Source organism: Salvelinus fontinalis, chromosome 28 (assembly GCF_029448725.1).
Source record: "Salvelinus fontinalis isolate EN_2023a chromosome 28, ASM2944872v1, whole genome shotgun sequence".
Classification (NCBI taxonomy): domain Eukaryota; kingdom Metazoa; phylum Chordata; class Actinopteri; order Salmoniformes; family Salmonidae; genus Salvelinus; species Salvelinus fontinalis.
This window is the reverse complement of record NC_074692.1, coordinates 13,066,040-13,089,199: the sequence shown is the minus strand read 5'-3', so window position 1 is coordinate 13,089,199 and position 23,160 is coordinate 13,066,040. Positions and strand designations below refer to the sequence as shown.

General features: G+C 42.3%; 1 protein-coding gene across 4 annotated transcripts in view; it reads left to right on the top strand.

Moving 5' to 3' along the window:
• LOC129826210 (E3 ubiquitin-protein ligase DTX1-like) overlaps positions 1-23,160 on the top strand; it is a 58,310-nt gene that overhangs the window by 640 nt on the left and 34,510 nt on the right. For 2 of the 4 annotated variants that reach the window (XM_055886670.1, XM_055886667.1), the window contains exons 2-3: positions 332-402; positions 1,174-1,852. In XM_055886670.1, the coding sequence (XP_055742645.1) occupies positions 1,594-1,852 (259 nt within the window). In that variant the 5' untranslated portion in view covers positions 332-402; positions 1,174-1,593. Of the gene's footprint in view, positions 39-331; positions 403-1,173; positions 1,853-23,160 lie in introns of all 4 variants that reach the window. The other 2 variants (XM_055886668.1, XM_055886669.1) reach the window with 2 other exon arrangements.

Sequence of the window (23,160 nt, the reverse complement as noted above, 5' to 3'; positions counted from 1 at the left end):
ATTTTCTTGGTCAGCATCACAGGTGCTCGTGGACCGTTGTGCGTAATTTTCGACCACTTTTGCATGTTCAGTATATGAGCGAATTAATTTAATACATCTAAGGGGGAAACCACCAGACCAGTCCTATAGCAATAATGGCTCCGCACCTCAAACGTTCGGGTGATTGTAATTGGGGCATGCGTTGTATTGTTTATCCATAGCAGGCTGTCGGAGTTCGGATAAACTGAGATGCATAGAACGGAAAAATGCAAATAATTGGAAATAACACCCGACACTGCTTGATTGTGAGGCAATTCATCATCTGAAATATATTTTCATTTGTAATTTTAAGGGAGGACATATCACACTACAGCTACTGTCCTGTACTAACGCTACTGTCCTGAAGAATCGAATACCCTTTTTGTAAGTATTCCTGCGTTATACAAATCACAACCTTTGATTTGATTTGCGCCTGTGTTTATTTTTGCTTGAATTTGCAATAGGCAACATTCGCCTCGATCACAACCCACAGGTCTGTCTGCCGACCAAAATAGGCAATCATTGCAAACTCGACGGGATTAGAACAAAACCTCGATTATTATTACAATGGTTTATCGAGTCCAGACAAAATTGTGCTTGGACGTAGCTATACTTAATATATATATTTTGTTTTATGTATAATTAAGATCTCGGTAGCCTAGTATGTGTTGGATGAAGCTATAATTATATTCAGCACATAAACACTTAAAATCTGAATAAGAATGCGAACCCTGTATCGAAAAAAGAGACCTCGATACTATTGTAGAATACCGTTGAGGAATATCGTGCACATGATTGTAAATAATGAATAAATAAGATGTGTAAATATATTCCAAGATGAAAAGATAAAGACTCAAATCATCCTTACATTGCTGTTGATGTGCTAACATATACATTGTGTCACCATACTACCTAGAAATAACTATGCAAAGTATAGAATCCTGGACCTGCATGCTTATTATGGAGTAATAACACTGTGAAGTATTGATGGTATCTTTTGAATCTATTTAAATCATAATGTTTTTGTTGGCATTTTTCCTTTTAGTTAAGACATGGTGAGATTTCGTTTCTAAGTCAGCTCAGGACAAATCCTACCAATGTGCATTCTCTATCTGTTTTTATGTCACATTCTTTCCTGTCTCCTGTCTGATTTAGAGTGTATATCCCATGTTCATCTGCTTGGGTTTTCTGAGACTGCTCCGGTTGTATACTTCTGCAAAGCTCATCAACATCAACATCATCTGCCACTTCAAACACATCAAGCCATAAGAGGAGGGAGCTTAGCTGCTTTTGGCATTTCAAAAAGAGGCTGGTTAAAGAAACTGCAGTGAAAAAAACACCTTCAGGATGACAGTGAGTTTCTTCTAAGTGAACCAGATGACTCCACTGGACCTGTGCCCTGGAAACACCACCATTTGACCAAGGACTATCAGAGTGATTGCTGACATTAAAGTTGTAATTGTTGTTTTAAAAAAGAAGAACAAATGCTTGGGCATCTCTGGTGGCCTGCTGGGTAGCAGTTGTCTTCTTGTACCGTAGTAGCAGCAGCTGAACCACGGTTGCCATAGTGGAACAATGGCACGCCCAGGCTCTGGGGTGCTGGTGTCGGTCAACGGGCTGGGGTACCCTCCTCAGAACCTGGCCCGGGTGGTGGTGTGGGAGTGGCTGAACGAACATGGGCGCTGGCGGCCCTACAGTGCGGCAACGTGCCACCACATAGAGAACGTACTGAAGGGGGACGTGCGGGGGACTGTGGTCCTTGGACAGGTGGATGCCCAACTGGCCTCTTACATCATCGACCTGCAGTCCATGCACCAGTTTAGACAGGACACAGGTAAGAACCAGTCAAAACACCTGTCGTTCATCATCATTACCATGTGATGCCTGTGGGGTCACAGACACTTATATACAGTAACTGTATTTCCCCATTATGAACTTCAATGGTAGAATAGATGAACAATTTAAAAAGTGCAGTTCATGCCACAGCATGCTGTACATATTATTCAGATGTTCATTCTTAGCCAATAGACCCCTCCATTATGGTGTACATTTTCTTTGCAACCTAGCTCAACAAGTTAATATGGAAACCACCCTTGAAGGATGTGCATCTATTTCTGTATTTGCCGTACAACCATTGGCGATATTAGCATCTTGGTGGGGCAAACTCCCCCCCAAAATGTTTTAGATGCATGCCAGCAAAGTCACTACACAACACTAAACAATACATTAACTGCATTATAACGGGGCCAAACGGTGCTCACAAACTGTTAGGGCCTACATAAAGCTGTCCCAACAGCAGAGCTTTCTTTTCAGCACCATGGAGGGAATCCTTACCACTGCTACATCTGGCTATCAGCAGAGCCTTGTCCGGCAGTGAAACAGTTCATTCAGCCTCGTTTACTGCCTTTTAAAAAGACATACTGTAGCTGATATGGCTGACCATATCTCCCTGGCATATTACATCATTTATGCAGCAGCATAAAATACATTTTCGGACTCACCTTGTTGTCCTTCGTTGGAAAATTTTGTCATCAAAGAAAAATATTGTGGGGCTCAAAAAAATTACAGGTTGCCACTGCGTACAACAAATTGAATTTAACTCCTTGGGGAAGTCAGGCGAGAGATCCAAATGTACTGGGACCTATCTGAACCACAGGTTGAGGTGGGTATTGTTGCTACAACAGAAGATGAAGCACTCCGAGGACCATTAATGCTCATCAGATGAAAAAGAAGTTTAATAACCACATTAATCATTACCTCATCTTTCTGCTTTAATGTCATGACCTTGCCAAAGGTCACCGTGAATGAGGCAGCCAAGCATTTCAAGTGATCGACTGCTGTAATCCTCACTCTCTCCAGCGCCATTAAACAGAAAAATGATATTTTCTGTCAGAAAATAACAATGTGAAAGATAATTAGTTTTCACGTTTGGTTTTGATGTTGTATTTTCATGCTTCATCTTCTTGCCTCTTACCAGTACTCACAGTGCTGCCACTCTGAGGTACAAACCTATCAATCATTCATGATTGGAAAGCGGCATTGACTCATCTAGTAAATAGAGATACTCTTAGAAATACAGTATAGAGATATCCTATAGATCAGTGATCATCAACTAGTTTCAGCCGCAGGCCGATTTATTTTCTTGAGTGGATGGTCAAGGGGCCAGAACATAATTACAAATCATTTGTAGACAGCAAATTGACCGCAAGAAACCCAAACAGATATAATATTTGACTAAAACATGATCATTTAAACATTGCTTTCATTTGTATACGATCACATACACTGAGTGTACAAAACATTATGAACACCTGCACTTTCCATGACATATACTGACCAGGTGAATCCCTTATTGATGTCACTTGTTAAATCAACTTCAATCAGTGTAGATGAAGGGGAGGAGACAGGTTAAATAAGGATTTTTAAGCCTTGAGACAATTGAGACATGGATTGTGTATGTGGGCCATTCAAATGATGAATGTGCAAGAAAAAATGTAAGTGCCTTTGAATGGGGTGTGGTAGAACTGTGTCAAGAACTGCAACGCCGCTGGGTTTTTCATGCACACCAGTTTCCCATGTGTATCAAGAATGGTCCACCACCCAAAGGACATCCAGCCAACTTGGTACAGCTGTGGGAAGCATTGGAGTCAATATGGGCCAGCATCCCTGTGGAACTCTTTCGACACCTTGTAGAGTCAATGCCCCAACGAATAGAGACTGTTCTATATTATTATTATTATTTGGCTCAGAAAACTTGGGGCCAAAGGTCACAATCCCAGCAAGAATCAACAGAAACATACTAGGCTTCTGATCCCCCTATAGGTTGTTTGGTCATTGAACTTACACATGTATCCCACTAAGGTGTTAATTTGCCTGCCTGTGTTGCTTCTGTTTCTTGGACACGTTTGCTTCTCAGATATGAGAGTGTTTTTGCCTAAGGTTATCAAAGCGTTCCTGTCTGAGTTTTAGATGTAAATGCTGCCACAGTGTGTTGCGGGAGAGGATGCATGCGTGTGGGTGAGTTCTCAGAAGCTGTTCCGTCTGACCTATAGAGAATCCTTTGACACCTCAATTAGCCTCGCAGGCTCATTCACCTGAACAATTAATGTATCATAGTGATTCATTAATTGATGAACCTTCTATGTCCCAATGGCCAGACTTCTATATTAACAGGGCATAGAATATGACACCGTGTCAGAGAGAGAAAGGGGAGGATATCTCATTGAGTTTTACTAGCTGGTGCATTTCTTTTTTTCATAGAATATCAATTCACTCAGCATGAGCAAAACATTCTTGCTATCCTATATACTGTGTAGCTTATGAGGATTGGCACAACAAAACAAATGTTACTTTGAAGTGAAATGAATTGTTGGATTCAAAGTCAATGGTCTTCTATTGATAGCCACGGTGAAATCATGTTAGCTGGTGTGAATGTGACGAGGCAGTATCTTAGCATGGCTGCCTGTCACACTTGCCTAAATGCCTAAGAAAGTGCTGTGGGTGATTTTTGCTGTCCTTGTCGTCGTGTCCTTTGATAGATAGAGCTGCACATGTGTCTCAGACTGGGTGGCTGAGAGAGAGAGAGAGGAGCCAGCCAACCGTTTGTCAGCCATTACCATGGCGCTGGGCCTGTGCCTGACGTTTATCGCTCCTCATTGTGCCGTTCTCCGTGTTACCTTCCCCCTCAGCTGGGATAAAACTGTCACAACAGGTGCTGACGGACAGCATCCTGGACACCCACCCCTGACCCCCCTCCTCCACCTTCTAAAAACTGTGATAGGCTCCTGCAGCTGTGGCTGTCTTCATATAGGGCCCTGGTGAGAGGCTATGTGATATTGATGCACAACCACCATTTAAATGAACGCTGGAATGGGAAACCGTGGCCTCGGCTCTTTGTTTTGGCTTTCAATACATTTGTTCACAGTGGATGTTTGCAGTGTGAAGGACAAGCGCAAAACCACAATCAACTAGCCTGCTGCAGGGCCTCAGATTGTTCCTCTGGTGGAAGACCATGGTTAATATACCAGTGGTGCTGCTGTCTACTGCAGCTGTGGATGGAGCTCGAGGCTGAAAACAGCAGGGACAAGGGTCGGACTACTGCATTCGGGGCCCCGGGGCACCGACCTAAAATGATGCAGTTTTAAAGCAAATTTCCTGCTATTCTACACATTTTGCTGTGAGGCTGAGAGAAAGTTGACTAGCAACAAGTACTGAGACCTAAAAGACACCCACCATGAGCGCCCACAAAATTTACCCAAGAAGAGGCAAACAAAAGAAAAACTCACACCAAACCAAAAAGTGGAGCAAAATAAAGACAGGGGTGAGCAGATAAAGGATCGTTTTATTGTAAATCATTGCGCCCCACGTGCCAACGTCCAACCTCAAAATATAAATGGAAAAACCAAAGCCTGTAACAGCTTCCCCATTAAGACAACAAATATATTCCATATTTTTGTTGGACAAGTTTGCTCACAAGCGACAGAAAATTACTTCCATATCACACCATGATCAACTTAAATGCGCCACTTTCTCCAAAATAAACCAATTAACACTGGCGGTATTTCATACAAGACAAAACAACCACTTTATATATATATATATATATATATATATATATATATATATATATATATATATATATATATATATATATATATACTGTATATATAGACTACCGGTCAAAAGTTTTAGAACACCTACTCATTCAAGGGTTTTTATTTATTTCTACTATTCTCTACATTGAAGAATAATAGTGAAGACTTTAAAACTAATAAATAACATGTATGGAATCATGTAATAACCAAAAAAGTGTTAAACAAATCAAAATATATTTGAGATTTGAGATTCTTCTAAGTAGCCACCCTTTGCCTTGATGACAGCTTTGCACACTCTTGGCATTCTCTCAACCAGCTTCATGAGGTAGTCACCTGGAATGCATTTCAATTAACAGGTGTGCCTTGTTAAAAGTACATTTCTGGAATTTATTTCCTTCTTAATGTGTTTGAGCCAATCAGTTGTGTTGTGACAAGGTAGGGGGGTATACAGATGATAGCCCTATTTGGTAAAAGACCAAGTCCATATTATGGCAAGAACAGCTCAAAAAGCAAAGAGAAACAACAGTCCATCATTACTTTAAGACATGAAAGTCAGTCAATACGGAACATTTAAAAAACTTTGAACGTTTTTTCAAGTGCAGTCGAAGAAACCATGAAGCGCTATGATGCAACTGGCTCTCATGAGGACCGCCACAGGAATGGAAGACCCAGAGTTACCTCTGCTGCAGAGGATAAGTTCATTAGAGTTACCAGCCTCAGAAATTGCAGCCCAAATAAATGCTTCACAGAGTTCAAGTAACAGACACATCTCAACATCAACTGTTCAGAAGAGACTGTGTGAATTAGGCCTTCATGGTTGAATTGCTACAAAGAGACCACTACTAAAGTACAGAAATAATAATAAGAAACTTGTTTGGGCCAAGAAACACGAGCAATGGACATTAAACTGGTGGAAATTGTCCATTGGTCTGGAGTCCAAATTTGAGATTTTTGGTTCCAACCGCCGTGTCTTTGTGAGACACGGTGTGGGTGAATGGATGATCTCTGCATGTGTATTTCCCACCGTAAAGCATGGAGGACGAGGTGTTATGGTGTGGGGATGCTTTGCTGGTGACCCTGTCTGTGATTTATTTAGAATTCAAGGCACACTTAACCAGCATGGCTACCACAGCATTCTGCAGCGATACGCCATCCCATCTTGTTTGCCCTTAGTGGGACTCTCATTTGTTTTTCAACAGGACAATGACCCAACACACCTCCAGGCTCTATAAGGGCTATTTTACCAAGAAAGAGAGTGATGGAGTGCTGCATCAGATGACCTGGCCTCCACAATCACCTGACCTGAACCAAATTGAGATGGGTTGGGATGAGTTGGACCGCAGGGTGAAGGAAAAGCAGCCAACAAGTGCTCAGCATATGTGGGAACTCCTTCAAGACTGTTGGAAAAGTATTCCAGGTGAAGCTAGTTGAGACAATGCCAAGAGTATGCAAAGCTGTCATCAAGGCAAAGGGTGGCTACTTTGAAGAATCTCAAATATAAAAATATTTTGATTTGTTTAACACTTTTTTGGTAACTACATGATTCCATGTCTGTTCTTTCATAGTTTTGATGTCTTGACTATTATTCTACAATGTAGAAAATAGTAGAAATAAAGAAAAACCCTTAAATGAGTAGGTGGTCTAAAACTGTAGTGTATATACAGTTCTTTTTCTTTTTTAAACTTATTTTTCTTTATTTATAGCAGCCTAAAGCTCTGACGTTTTCTATAACGCTCACCCACTTGGAATGAGCTAAACCAAAATAAACTAAACTCCAATACGGTAAAATTGCAGTCAAAACAAAATGTGTGCCAGGGCTACACACGGCCTAAACACACCCTTGAAAGACGATCAGTAACCGAGTTGTCCTTACCATGGACATATCTGTTTTCAAGGGGTAAATCTTGTGATGTGAGACTCCAGCGAAGGAGTCGGCTGTTCGTGGAGCTCGTCTTTTGCAGGAAAAGAGAGTTGTGATCGGTATAGACCACCATAGGGGTAGAGACCGTTACATAAAACTCGAAGTACTGAAGAGCCAGTACCAAAGCGAGTGTCTCCTTCTTGATAGTTGAGTAGTGTTTTTGATATGTCTCAAGGAAGAGCACGTGCCTCGGGGGCCCCGGGGCACATGCTCTGCGTGTCCGTTTGGTAATCCGGCCCTGAGCAGCGTTGTGTTACGCTTGTGTGTCCATGGTGTCCTAGCAGGAGTGTGAGTGATGGAGTGCTCTGTCAGTTGGATGGTGTGTGTCTCCTCTACACGCTCTCCGGGATCTGGACAGTCTCCTGTGGCTTTGGGCAAAACCGGCCCGCCTATGGGTGGGATCCAGACCATAGACCTACACGCACCAAGCCCATACTACCAGAATGAGAGAGCAGCAGCTCTATTTGAACTCCTCTCCCTGTAATCAGTGGAGGATGACGGCAGCAGCACCCACCACAGCCTGCGCAGCAGGGCCCTTATCTCTATCAGCCTGCCCAGCACATCTGCATGCTATTGCCATTCTAAACACAGGGTTTACACAGTGCTCAGCTCAGCACTGGCTTGTGAAGAGAAGATACCAGTCTATGGTGAAGTGTAAAAAAATGGATTGCGTGTGCACAGGCTTACAGGACTGCCTAGTTTGTGGAAGGATCTCTGGCTGGTGCTGGGAATGGGTTGGCTCATATCCAAAGTGGATCGATCCATTCCCCTCCCCAGAGGGGTGTTTGAAGCTCTAAACACTGCTCTGGACTGATCCCCTTTCACTCCACCTACTCCCATAGCACAACACAGGGGCTTATCAGCCATCTCTATTGTACCCCAACACTCTCCCTGCCACTGGCCAGTGATAGGGTTCAATGCTGCCTCACCACTGTTTACCTCTCATTCTCCTGATGATGGAAAGCCATCGTAATAAACACCTATGCATCACACACAGTCATGTAACACTACATGACTGTTATATATGCAGATCATGACATTAGGCACACACAAACTGTTGTTTGTAATTTCATTCCATGAGATGTAATTTTTACATGAAATTCAACACGCTTGAAACTCCACAGCAGCTTATGACTAATCAAAATGTAGAACTTGTGACTACGTTATGTTATGCTATGACTTTAAAGACATTGTATCATTCTTATATACAGTCGTGGCCAAAAGTTTTGAGACAGACACAAATATTAATTTCCACAAAGTTTGCTGCTTCAGTGTCTTTAGATATTTTTGTCAGATGTTATTATGGAATACTGAAGTATAATTACAAGCATTTCATAAGTGTCAAAGGCCTTTATTGACAATTACATGAAGTTGATGCAAAGAGTCAATATTTGCAGTGTTGACCCTTCTTTTTCAAGACTTCTGCAATCTGCCCTGGCATGCTGTCAATTAACTTCTGGGCCACATCCTGACTGATGGCAGCCCATTCTTGCATAATTCTTCAATGCTTGGAGTTTTTCAGAATTTGTGGGTTTTTTGTGGGTATTCTTCACAAACACTGTAGCTCTTAGGTGATGAATTTCTTTTCTACTAATTGAGATTTACATTAGGCTACAGTGTGGGTTGGTGGTCTGACATTCTAGTGTGTGTGACTGACTACAGAGATAAACTCTATCAGAGCGGCTTTGTTCCGTTGCTATGGCCAGTGACGTGCATTGTTTCTCCTCCTTATTTGTTTTGGTATTGCAGGCGTGAGAACCTGTTCTCCTCTGACCTGCTTTCTCTGTGCTTGCAATCCTCGATGACTAATTCAAAACAGTTTGGTGGCTTGTGGTGGAAAAAGATAGAAAACTAAAGCTATCACTTTCCATTTTCATGTGCAGATGACAACCGGCAGTAGCTGCAGTCTTGGTTCTATTGCTGTTGACGGCATCTTGCTGAGTGTGTGTACTGCAGGTGTGTTGGGGGAGGGCAGTGTGTGGTTTCTTTACTAGCTTGCAGTGTGTGGGGGGGAAGTTCTGAGAAGGATTCCTGCTACGTGCTACAGGTCGGGTATGACTTGGCCCTAAGCCGTCACCATTTGAAATCAAAACATTATTGACCCACATGTGAACAGGAAGGATGAGCAGAGCAGAGTAAAGTAAAGTAGGGCTAACTTTTGTAGGGCTAACTCCATCACCCTTCTGTCCTGAACTGAAGGAGACCTGGCTGGATCTAAGGAGATATCGGACCATTCAATTAGGAGGACTGTGGACTATTTCTAATTTCCTGTAAAAGCCTACCTATTATTTTTATTTCCTGTATAGGCCTACCTTTTATTGTCATTTCCTGTATAAGCCTACCTATTCTTGACATTTCCTGTTTAGGCCTACCTATTCTTGTGATTTCCTGTTTAGGCCTACCTATTCTTGTGATTTCCTGTATAGGCCTACCTTTTATTGTCATTTCCTGTATAAGCCTACCTATTCTTGACATTTCCTGTATAACCTACCTTTTATTGTTATTTCCTGTTTAGGCCTACCTATTCTTGTGATTTCCTGTATAGGCCTACCTATTCTTGTGATTTCCTGTATAGGCCTACCTATTCTTGCCTTTTCCTGGATAGGACTGCCTATTCTTGTCATTTCCTGTATAGGACTGCCTATTCTTGTCATTTCCTGTATAGGACTGCCTATTCTTGTCATTCATACTTATTAATAATGCCGTCTCTCTGAATTTCTGTATTATTGGAAATAACACACAATATATGTAAATCATGTACACAATAATACAGTACAGTTTTATTGTGTACCTGAAAGGAAGGAGGAAAGGGAGAGCTTGTTTATGTAAACCGTGGATGCGGTAGGAGGGGTGGTGCGTGTTTGTGTGTGTGTGTCAGCAATATGGAAGTGAGTGTGTGATGCCCTCCCTGTCAAGGCAGGAATGTTGTTGAGTGACACAATGGGGTTATGTTGAGCTACAACAGATGTTCGAAACATTGTTAGATAAGACCACGTCAGTGTTACGATTGTTGAGTGAGAGAGAGAAAGAATATTCCTATCATCTAATGAACACTGGTGTCATGGTTTACAGTCATTACATCCAAAGCTGAGAAGAATAGATGACATAAATGAATCAAAAGCTCCCAAGTGAACTCATAAAAGCACTTGTACTCCCGTATTTGAGAGAAGTTTTAGTTATGGGAAACCATTTTTATTTTAGCGTACAAAGCAAAAGCCCATGAGAAAGGTGCAGAGAGGAGCTGAGGACTGAGATCCTGAGAGAAAAGGGACAGAGAGAGAGAGAGGTGGGAGTGTTCCCCAGATGTACAATGAGCGTACAAAACATAAGGAACACCTGCTCTTTCCATGACATAGACTGACCAAGTGAATCCAGGTGAAAGCTATGATACCTTATTAATGTCACTTGTTAAATCCTCTTCAATCGGTGTAGATGAAGGGGGGGGGGACAGGTTAGGATTTTTAAGCCTTGAGACAATAATTGAGACATGGATTGTGTATGTGTGCCATTCAGAGGGTGAATGGGCAAGACAAAAGATTTAAATCCCTTTGAACGGGTTATGGCAGTAGGTGCCAGGTGCACCGGTTTGAGGGTGTCAAGAACTGCAACTCTGCTGGGTTTTCACGCTCAACAGTTTCCCGTGTGTATCAAGAATGATCCACCACCCAAAGCACATCCAGCCAACTTGACACAACTGTGGAAAGCATTGAAGTCAACATGGGCCAGCATCCCTGTGGAATGCTTTTGACACCTTGTATAGTCAATGCCCTGATGAATTGAGGTTGTTCTGAGGGCAAAAGGGGGTGCAACTCAATAGTAGGAAGGTGTTCGTAATGTTTTGTACACTCAGTGACAGCCATGAAAGAGGGGAGCACAAAGACAAAAACCAGACAGAAACACGGGGCAGGTGTGATTTCTCTTTTACTTTCTCTTTCCATGTTTCTCTCTTTTTTCCAGTTCCACCCTCCCCTGTTCACTCTGGATAGAAGTCAGCTTTCCACCTCATCTGGTCCTTCAGAACGTTAGTTTATTATTTTGCCATTGTCTTTGTTTATATCACATCAATGCCAAACTACTGCAAGCTCTAATCAAATGTACAGGATCACATTCTAACTTGAGGCGGCTATACAGCATTTCTGTATATGGAACAGAAAGACAGTTTATGAAGACTGATTCTTTCAGAATTAAACAACTGTCCTAGCCTCCTGATCTCCATCACCACGTCATGGTTCCTTTTCTGGAATGGGGACATGTAGCTCTGGGGTACTGTTCCACTCTCCAGCAGCTTGGAGAGGTAGTAGCTTACTACAACACTTGTAGCTCAGTGTCCAGACCAGACCCTCCTGCAGCTCCTTCGTGAAAGTGACCCTATGGCCCCCTTTATTCCCGGACCTTGGGGCTGTAGTGTTTGTAGTTCTGAATGTGGTCCTGTAAGGAGGAGACAGTTTGAGATATGGCCACATCCTACCCAAGTGATTGAGGTAAGTGGACTGGGCGCTGGGCACTGGAAATGGTAGCAGCTGCTCTGGCTTGGCAGCCTGGCACATGCAGAAGCACAGTTAGACACCCAGGGCATCTTTCACTCCTCTCAACCTCTAATCTGATGAGTCACCACGTTTAACTTCTGAGGTGGATATCTGTCTCTTTCGTCGCCTGTGGGGCGGCGCACAATTGGCCCAGGGTCTTCCGGGTTAGGGTTTGTCCGGGGATGGCCGTCATTGTAAATAAGAATTTGTTCTTAACTGGCTAGTTAAATAAAGGTTAAATAAAATGTATGAAATAAATATAGAGCCAAACCTTTTAAAGCTGCTCTCCGCCAGTGCTTCCCTTATCAGGGCCAATCTAGGAGGTCACTCAGATTCAAGCCTCCCCTCTCTCTCGCTCTCTCATGCTCACTCTCACTCACTCACCACTGCTGTGAATATGAATGAGGCCCACCCGCCTCTTTCCCTCTAAACAACTCCATTAAGGTCTCCCTCTCTGCTGCCTGGTTTAATCTATCACCATCTTCTGCGTGTCAGAGGGAAACTGGTGGTTAAGCTGTGAGTGCCAGGGTTGACTCTTGGGGTGCCCTAAAATAGTGATCTGGACTAATGTTTTTATGTTTGAGTTGGACCAATGTGCTAGTGGGGTTAGTCAGGTTTGTTAAACTCCAGAGCACCCATACAGAACCTGGTCTGTACATGTGGGTGTTTGATGGGAAGGTTTGTATGTGCCCATGTATAGCCTGCATGATAAATGGTTTCAGGTACTTTGAGACTACAACCCACCATGGACTCAAATTAAAGGCAGCAGGTATATCTTTTTTTGTCAAACTACCATGTGTTTGATCTGTGCAGTCACAGAACATGATTGATGAAGTTAACATTTCAATAATTCTGGTAACAGATGCTCGAATGAATCCATTAGAGCCTCACATCTCTATTTCAGCCATCCAGCACGCTCATGCTCAGCAGAACAAAACGATCGTTAGGCACTTGTCATGTTAAAGGTGACAGAGGAATGATAAGTCAGCACTGGTGTCTTTGATCAGTAGGGTATGGGATCTTTAGTGCAGAAAGATCATTGTTTGACTCAGAGCAGAGCTGTATTAACCTGTCTAGGATCAGCGTGGCGCTAGCGGCACCCCCCCCCCCCCCCCACTGAAAAACCAGTGCCGCGAAATTCAAAAAAAATATTTTTTTTAAATATTTAACTTTCACACATTAAAGTCCAATACAGCTAATGAAAGACACAGATCTTGTGAATCCAGTCAACATGTCCGATTTTTAAAATGTTTTACAGGGAAGACACAATATGTAAAGATGTACATCTATTACCTAAAAACACATTAGCATAATCCACCATCTTTTATTTGTCCACCAACACCAGTAGCCATCACCAATTCGGCTAAACTAAGATATTTATAGCCCCTAACCAACAAAAAAACTCATCAGATGACAGTCTGATAACATATTTATGGTATGGGATAGGTTTTGTTAGAAAAAAGTGCATATTTCAGGTAGATGGCATAGGTTACAATTGCACCCACCGTCACAAATGGAATAGAAAAACTACTTAGAGCAACGTGTTTACCTACTTACTAATCATCAAACATTTCGTAAAAATACACAGCATACACGAATCGAAAGACACAGATCCTGTGAATACAGACAATATTTCAGATTTTCTAAGTGTCTTACAGCGAAAACACAATAAATCGTTATATTAGCATAGCACATACCACATAGCAGCCCAGCATTGATTCTAGCCAAAGTGAGCGATAAAAGTCAACATCGCCAAAAGATATTAATTTTTTCACTAACCTTCTCAGAATTCTTCCGATGACACTCCTGTAACATCACATTACAACATGCATATACAGTTTGATCGAAAATGTTTATATTTAGCCACCAAAATCATGGTTAGACAATGTGAAATGTAGCTCAGTTGGTCAGAAAATGTCCTTGCGCCACTTAGACAGTGATCTACTCTTATACATAAATACTCATAAACGTGACTAAAAAATATAGGGTGGACAGGGATTGATAGACAATTTAATTCTTAATACAATTGCGGAATTACATTTTTTAATTTATCCTTACTTTTCAATACAGTTTGCGCCAAGCGAAGCTACGTCAAAAAACATGGCGTCCTAAGCCACTAAAATGTTTCGACAGAAACACGATTTATCATAATAAAAATGTCCTACCTTGAGCTGTTCTTCCATCAGTATCTTGGGCAAAGGATCCTTTCTTGGGAGTAAACGTCTTTTGGTGGAAAGCTGTCCTCTTGCCATGTGGAAATGCCAACTGCGTTCGGGATGAACTGAAAAGCGTGCCCAACTATTCACATCGTTTCAAAAATAAATGTCCCAAATCGCACTAAACGGATATAAATTGCTATAAAACGCTTTAAATTAACTACCTTATGATGTTTGTAACTCCTATAACGAGTGAAAAGATGACCGGAGAAATATAACAGGCTAAACTAACGCTTGGAACAGGAGCGGGTCGGTGTCCAGCACGCGCGTTACGCAGCAAGGAAAGACTTGCTAGCTACAGGGTTTTTTGATTTATAGGGCCTGTGAACGCGCAATCGACCCCATTGGAATCGTCATCACGTAAAGGCATCCAGGGGAAGACGTAAGAAGTGTCCGTATAGTCATAGCAATATCAGTGCCCTTTTAACTGACTTCAGAACAGTGGCCAACATTTCTGAAATCTGAATCCATGTCAGGGAAATTGCTGTAGAATGGGCTCTGTTCCACTTAGAGACAAAATTTCAACTCCTATAGAAACTATAGACTGTTTTCTATCCAATAATAATAATAATATGCATATTGTACGATCAAGGATTTTGTGGGAAGCCGTTTCAAAAATTACCCAATTAGCATAAATAGTCTAAACAGCGCCCCCTTCCCCAACAGGTTAAGGGAGCTTTGCACAGCTAGCTTAGAGCACATGGCTCCCCTTGATCACTGACAGTACAGATCTCAGCACGGGCCTTTTATTTTGGTTCCAATCTTCCCTATCTATAGAACGCGCTATTCAGCCACCACACTGTGTGCATTCTACACTGCAAAGCTGAGAAAGCAGAGCTTAGTTTGAGGCTTTAACGATTGAATAAATGTACAGTGCATTCGGAAAGTATTCAGATCCCTTGACTTTTTCCACATTTTGTTACATTACAGCCTTATTCTATAATTAATTAAATTGTTATTTTCCCTCTCATCAATCTACACAAAATACCCCACAATGACAAAGCAAAAACAGGTTTTTAGAATTTTTTACAAATGTATTAAAAATAAAAACCTGAAATATCACATTTACAATAGTATTCAGACCCCTTACTCAGTACTTTGTTGAAGCACCTTTGGTAGTGATTTCAGCCTTGAGTCTTCTTGGGTATGACGCTACAAGCTTGGCACACCTGTATTTGGGGTGTTTCTCTGATTATTCTCTGCAGATCCACTCAAGCTCTGTCAGGTTGGATGGGGAGCGTCGCTGCACATCTATTTTCAGGTTTCCAGAGATATTAGATCGGGTTCAAGTCGGGGCTCTGGTTGGGCCACTCAATGACATTCAGAGACTTGTCCCGAAGCTACTCCTGCGTTGTCTTGGCTGTGTGCTTAGGGTTGTTGTCCTTTTGGAAGGTGAACCTTCACCCCAGTCTGAGGTGCTGAGTGCTCTGGAGCAGGTTTTCATCAAGGATCTCTCTTTACATTGCTCGATCCTGACTAGTCTCTCAGTCCCTTCCGCTGAAAATATCCCTAACGCATTATACTGCCACAACAAAGCTTCACGGTAGGGATGGTGCCAGGTTTCCTCCAGACGTGACGCTTGGCATTGAGGTCAAAGAGTTCAATCTTGGTTTCATCAGACCAGAGAATCTTGTTTCTCATGGTCTGAGAGTCTTTAGGTGCCTTTTGGCAAACTCCAAACAGGCTGTCATGTGCCTTTTACTGAGGAGTTGCTTCCATCTGGCCATTCCACTGATTGGTGGAGTGCTGCAGGGATGGTTCTCCTTCTAGAAGGTTCTACCATCTCCACAGAGGCACTCTGGAACTCTGTCAGAGTGATCATCGGGTTCTTGGTCAACTCCCTGACCAAGGCCTTTCTCCCCCGTTTGCTCAGTTTGGACGGGCGGCCAGCTCTATGAAGAGTCTTGGTGGTTTCGAACTTCTTCCATTTAAGAATGATGGAGGTCACTGTGTTCTTTGGGACCTTCAATGCTGCAGACCTTTTTTGCTACCCTTCCCCAGATCTGGGCCTTGACACAATCGTGTCTCGGAGCTCTACGGACAATTCCTTTGACTTCATGGCTTGGTTTTTGCTCTGACATGCATTGTCAACTGTAGGACCGTTTATAGACAGGTGCGTGCCTTTCCAAATCATGTCCAATCAATTGAATTTACCACAGGTGGACTCCAATCAATTTGTAGAAACATCTCAAGTATGATCAATGGAAACAGGATGCACCTGAGCTCAATTTGGAGTCTCATTGCAAAGGGTATGAATACTTATGTAAATAAGTGATGTACCCAGTCAGGATGCTCTTGATGGTGCAGCTGTAGAACCTTTTGAGGATCTGAGGATCCATGCCAATTTTTTTTCAGTCTCTTGAGGGGGAATAGGTTTTGTTGTGCCCTCTTCATGACTGTCGTGGTGTGCTTGGACCATGTTAGTTTTTTAGTGATGTGGACACCAAGGATCTTGAGGCTCTCAACCTGCTCCACTACAGCCCCGTCGATGAGAATGGGAGCGTGCTCAGTCCTCTTTTTCCTGTAGTCCACAATCATCTCCTTAGTCTTGATCACGTTGAGGGAGAGGTTGTTATCCTGGCACCACATGGACAGGTCTCTGACCTCCCTATATGCTTTCTCGTCGTTGTTGGTGATCAGCCTACCTGTTGTGTCATCGGCAAACTTAATAACTTCTTATGGCTGCAATCCCGTTAACGGGATGATATGACAACAGCCAGTGAAAGTGCAGGGCGCCAAATTCAAACAACAGTAATCTCATAATTAAAATTGCTCAAACATACATGTATCTTATACCATTTTAAAGGTAATCTTGTTGTTCATCTCACCAAAGTGTCCGATTTCAAATAGGCTTTTCAGCGAAAGCACCACAAACGATTATGTTAGGTCACCGCAAAATCACAGACACACACAGTCATTTTTCCAGCCAAAGACAGGAGTCACAAAAAGCAGAAATAGAGATAAAATGAATCACTAACCTTTGATGATCTTCATCAGATGACACTCATAGGACTTCATGTTACACAATACATATATGTTTTGTTCGATAAAGTTAATATTCATATCCAAAAACCTCAGTTTACATTGGCGCCATGTTCAGAAATGCCTCCAAAATATTCAGAGAAATTGCAGAGAGCCACGTCAAATAACATAAATACTCATCATAAACTTTGATGAAATATACATGTTTTACATAGAATTAAAGATACACTTGTTCTTAATGCAACCGCTGTCAGATTTCAAAAAGCTTTACGACAAAACACAATATTCAATAATCTGAAAACAGCGTTCAGCCTAAAGAAAGCCATACAGTTACCCGCCAAATTGTGCAGTCAACAAAACTCATACAAAGCATAATAAATCTTCACTTACCTTTGCTGATCTTCGTCGGAATGCACTCCCAGGACTCCCACTTCCACAAGAAATGTTAATTTTGTTCGGTAATGTCCATCATTTATGTCCAAATAGCTATTTTTGTTAGCGTGTTTGGTAAACAAATCCAAAGTCAGGAAGCGCGTTCACTTAAAGCTGACGAAATGTCCAAAAGTTCCGTAACAGTCAGTAGAAACATGTCAAACGATGTATTGAATCAATCTTTAGAATGTTTTTAACATAAATCTTGAATAACGTTCCAACCGGAGAATTACATTGACTTCAGATGAGCGTGCTCCCTCCATGCTCCCTCTCATGTGAACGCGCATGGTCAGAGCATGGTCAGGTCATGGCAGACCTGACTAATTCCCCTCTCATTCAGCCCCCCTTCACAGTAGAGGCATCAGACAAGGTTCTACAGACTGTTGACATCTAGTGGAAGCCGTAGGAAGTGCAAACTCATCCATATCTCGCTGTGAATTCAATAGGATCTTGGTTGAAAATCGACCAGCCTCAGAATTCCCACTTCCTGTTTGGATTTTTTCTCAGGTTTGTGCCGGCCATATGAGTTCTGTTATACTCACAGACATCATTCAAACAGTTTTAGAAACTTCAGAGTGTTTTCTATCCGAATAATAATATGCATATATTAGCAACTGGGACAGAGGAGCAGGCAGTTTACTATGGGCACCTCTGTGCACCTTTTATCCAAGCTACTCAATACTGCCCCTGCAGCCATAAGAACTTAATGATGGTGTTGCAGTCATGAGTGAGTACAGGGGACTGAGCATGCATCCCTGAGGGGCCCCCGTGTTAAGGATCAGCGTGGTGGATGTGTTGTTACCTACCCTTACCACCTGGGGGCGATCTGTCAGGAGGTCCAGGATCCAGCTGCAGAGGGAGGTGTTTAGTCCCAGGGTCCTTAGCTTAGTGATGTGCTTTGAGGGCACTATGGTGTTGAACGCTGAACTGTAGTCAATGAAGAGCATTCTCACATACAGTTGAAGTCAGAAGTTTACATACACTTATGTTGGAGTCATTAAAACTCGTTTATCAACCACTCCACAAATTTCTTGTTAACAAACTATAGTTTTGGCAAGTCGGTTAGGGTATTTACTTTGTACATGACACAATACATTTTTCCAACAATTGTTTACAGACAGATTATTTCACTTATAATTCACTGTATCACAATTCCAGTTGGTCAGAAGTTTACAACACTAAGTTGACTGTGCCTGTAAACAGCTTGGAAAATTCCAGAAAATGATGTCATGGCTTTAGAATGCTTCTGATAGGCTAATTGACATCATTTGAGTCAATAGGAGGTGTACCTGTGGATGTATTTCAAGGCCTACCTTCAAACTCAGTGCCTCTTTGCTTGACATCATAGGAAAATCAAAAGAAATCAGCCAAGACCTCAGAAAAAAATGTGTAGACCTTCACAAGTCTGTTTCATCCTTGGGAGCAATTTCCAAATGCCTGAAGGTACCACGTTCATCTGTACAAACAATAATACGCAAGTATAAACACCATGGGACCGCACAGGAAGGAGACACGTTCTGTCTCCTAGAGATGAACGTACCTTGTTACGAAAGGTGCAAATCAATCCCAGAACAACAGCAAAGGACCTTGTGAAGATACTGGAGGAAACAGGTACAAAAGTATCTATATCCACAGTAAAAACGAGTCCTATATCATCATAACCTAAAAGGCAAGGAAGAAGCCAGTGCTCCAAAACCGCCATAAAAAAGCCAGACTACGTTTTGCAACTGCACATGGGGACAAAGATCATACTTTTTGTAGAAATGTCCTCCAGTCTGATGAAACAAAAATAGAACTGTTTGGCCATAATGACCATCGTTATGTTTGGAGGAAAAAGGGGGACGCTTGCAAGCCGAAGATCACCATCCCAACCGTGAAGTACGGGGTTGGCAGCATCATGTTGCGAGGGTACTTTTCTGCAGGAGGGACTGGTGCACTTCACAAAATAGATGGCATCATGAGGGAAGAAAATTATGTGGATATATTGAAGCAACATCTCAAGACATCAGTCAGGAAGTTAAAGCTTGGTCGCGAATGGGTCTTCCAAATTGACAATGACTCCAAGCATACTTCCAAATTTGTGGCAAAATGGCTTAAGGACAATAAAGTCAAGGTATTGGAGTGGCCATCACAAAGCCCTGACCTCAATCCTATAGAACATTTGTGGGCAGGACTGAAAAAGCGTGTGCGAGCAAGGAGGCCTACAAAGCTGACTCAGTTACACCAGCTCTGTCAGGAGGAATGGGCCAAAATTCACCCAACTTATTGTGGGAAGCTTGTGTAAGGCTACCCAAAACGTTTGACCCAAGTTAAACAATTTAAAGGCAATGCTACCAAATACTAATTGAGTGTATGTATACTTCTGACCAACTGGGAATGTGATGAAAGAAATAAAAGCTGAAATAAATAATTCTCTCTACTATTATTCTGACCCTTCACATTCTTAAAATAAAGTGGTGATCCTAACTGACCTAAGACAGGAAATGTTTACTAGGATCAAATGTCAGGAATTGTGAAAAACTGAGTTTTAATGTATTTGGCTAAGGTGTATGTATACTTCCGACTTCAACTGTAGGTGTTCATTTTGTCCAGGTGTGATAGGGCAGTGTGGAGTGCAATATAGATTGCATCATCTGTGGATTTGTTTGGGCGGTATGCAAATTCGAGTGGATCTAGGGTTTTTGGGATCATGGTGTTGATGTGACCCATGACCAGCCTTTCAAAGGACTTCATGGCTACAGACGTGAGTGCTACGGGTCGGTAGTCATTTAGGCAGGTTACCTTAGTGATCTTTGGCACAGGCACTTTGGCGGTCTGCTTGAAACATGTTGGTATTACAGACTCAAACAGGGAGAGGTTGAAAATGTCAGTGAAGACACTTGCCATTTGGTCAGCTCATGCTCGGATTACACATCCTGGTAATCCATCTGCGCCCTGCGGCTTTGTGAATGTTGACCTGTTTAAAGGTCTTATTCACATTGGCTGCGGAGAGCGTGATCACAATGTCGTTCTGAACAGCTGGTGCTCTCATGCATGTTTCAGTGTTACTTGCCTCGAAGCGAGCATCGAAGTAGTTTAGGTCGTCTGGTAGGCTCGTGTCACTGGGCAGCTCTCAGCTGTGCTTCCCTTTGTAGTCTATAATAGTTTGCAAGCCCTGATACACCCGACAGCGTCGGAGCCGGTGTAGTACGATTCGATCTTAGTCCTGTATTGATGCTTTGCCTGTTTGATGGTTCGGAGGGCATAGCATGATTTCTTATATGCTTCCGGGTTAGAGTCCCGCTCCTTGAAAGCAGCAGATCTACCCTTTAGCTCAGTGCAGATGTTGCCTGTAATCCATGGCTTCTGGTTGAGGTATGTTCGTACAGTCACTGTGGGGACAACGTCATCAATGCACTTATTGATGAAGCCAGTGACTGATGTGGTGCACTCCTCAATGCCATCGGAAGAATCCCGGAACATATTCCAGTCTGTGCTAGCAAAACAGTCCTGTAGCTTAGAGTCTGCTTCATCTGACCACTTTTTTATTGACCGAGTCACTTGTGCTTCCTGCTTTAATTTGTGTTTGTCAGCAGGAATCAGGAGGATAGTATTATGGTCAGATTTTCCGAAGGGACGGCGAGGGAGAGCTTTGTACGCGTCTCTGTGTGTGGAGTAAAGGTGGTCTAGAGTTTTTTTCCCTCTGGTTGCACATTTAACATGCTGATAGAAATAGGTAAAACGGATTTAAGTTTCCCTGCATTTAAGTCCCCAACCACTAGGAGCCTCTGGATGAGCGTTTTCCTGTTTGCTTATAGCGGTATACAGCTCATTGAGTGCGGTCTTAGTGCCAGCATCGGTCTGTGGTGGTATGTAGACAACTACGAAAAATACAGATGAAATCTCTAGGTAGATAGGGTGATCTACAGCTTATCATGAGATACTTTACCTCAGGCGAGCAAAACCTCGAGACTTCCTTAGATATCGTGCACCAGCTGTTGTTTACAAATATACATAGATCGCCACCCCTTGTCTTACCAGAGGCTGCTCTTCTATGCTGCCGATACAGTGTATAACCCGCCAGCTGTATGTTATTCATGGCGTCGTTCAGCCACAACTCGGTGAAACACAAGATGTTACAGTTTTTAATGTCCCGTTGGTAGGATATACGTGCTTGTAGTTCATCCAATTTATTTTCCAGTGATTGTACGTTGTCCAGTAATAAGGATGGCAAGGTAATATTAGCCACTCGTCAGCGGTTTCTCACAAGGCACCCCGATCTCTTTCCGCAATATTTTTTCCGTCTTTTCTCCTGCGAATGACAGGGATGAGGGCCTGTTCGGGTGTCTGGAGTAAATCCCTCTCGTCCGACTCATTAAAGAGAAATTCTTCGTCCAGTTCAAGGTGAGTAATCGCTGCTCTGATTTTCAGCAGCAACATTATATACAAAATAAGCTACAAAAAAATTGAAAAAACAAACAAAATAGCACAGTTGTTTAAGAGCCCATGAAACGGCAGCCATTATCTCCGGCGCCATCTTCTAGAATGGCTACAGAATATACTATAGTAATTAATGTAGTGTTTTTGCGGATTGTAGTATACTGTAGTATTTACTGTAGTGTTTTTGTTTTATTATCTTTGATGTAGAAGTGGAGGCTTTATCCTTCAGAAAACCTACTGGAGATACTAAAATATATATTTTTTATAAACGGTAGGTAGGTAGGTAGGTAGGTAGGTAGGTAGGTAGGACTGGGGTCTGAACAGATGGTTTAGCGCTTCTGCTCTTTTCTATAACCTGTAGAGAACACAATATGGTTTATACTTGGCATGTAGGTTTCTCACTTATGGGTGTCACAAATTGCAACATAGGGGAGGGAAATGGGCAGGGTATATGTAAATCAAATACTGTAGTATTTACTATAGCTAAGTGTTTTTTGCGGACTGTAGTGTTTTTGCTAACACTACAGTAGTATTTACTACAGTCTTTTTAAAGGGTAATACTGTAGTATTCTACAGTATACTACAACATTCAGCACTACTCATAATCGAGGGATACTAATGTGTGTAGTATAATATTCTACAGCATACTGTAGTATTTTTTCATGTGGGTAAAGACAAACATAATTAATTGTTTGGCACTTTGAAATGAAGGATTGGTGTAGGAGTGTTTGTTGGTGTTATTTCTGTATACTTTCTGTCCGAGCCCCAGAGACTTGAAGGTCTGCCTTGTGCAGTCTGTCTGTCGCCAAGTTTTTGGTGTGTGAATCATTTACTCAAACTCTCAAAGGCTGTCAGTTCCAGGTACTAATGAAAATGAGAGTGGGGATGACTGCGACAAGCCAGGGGAGGTACAATACACGGCTGGCAGACAACTCGGGGTTCACACTCCCCACACACACACTGACTCCTCCCTCCCTCCCTGCCACCCACCCATGGAACTACAATAATTTATTTTGATGTTTTCAGAATGGCCACTCTGCAGAATATCAATG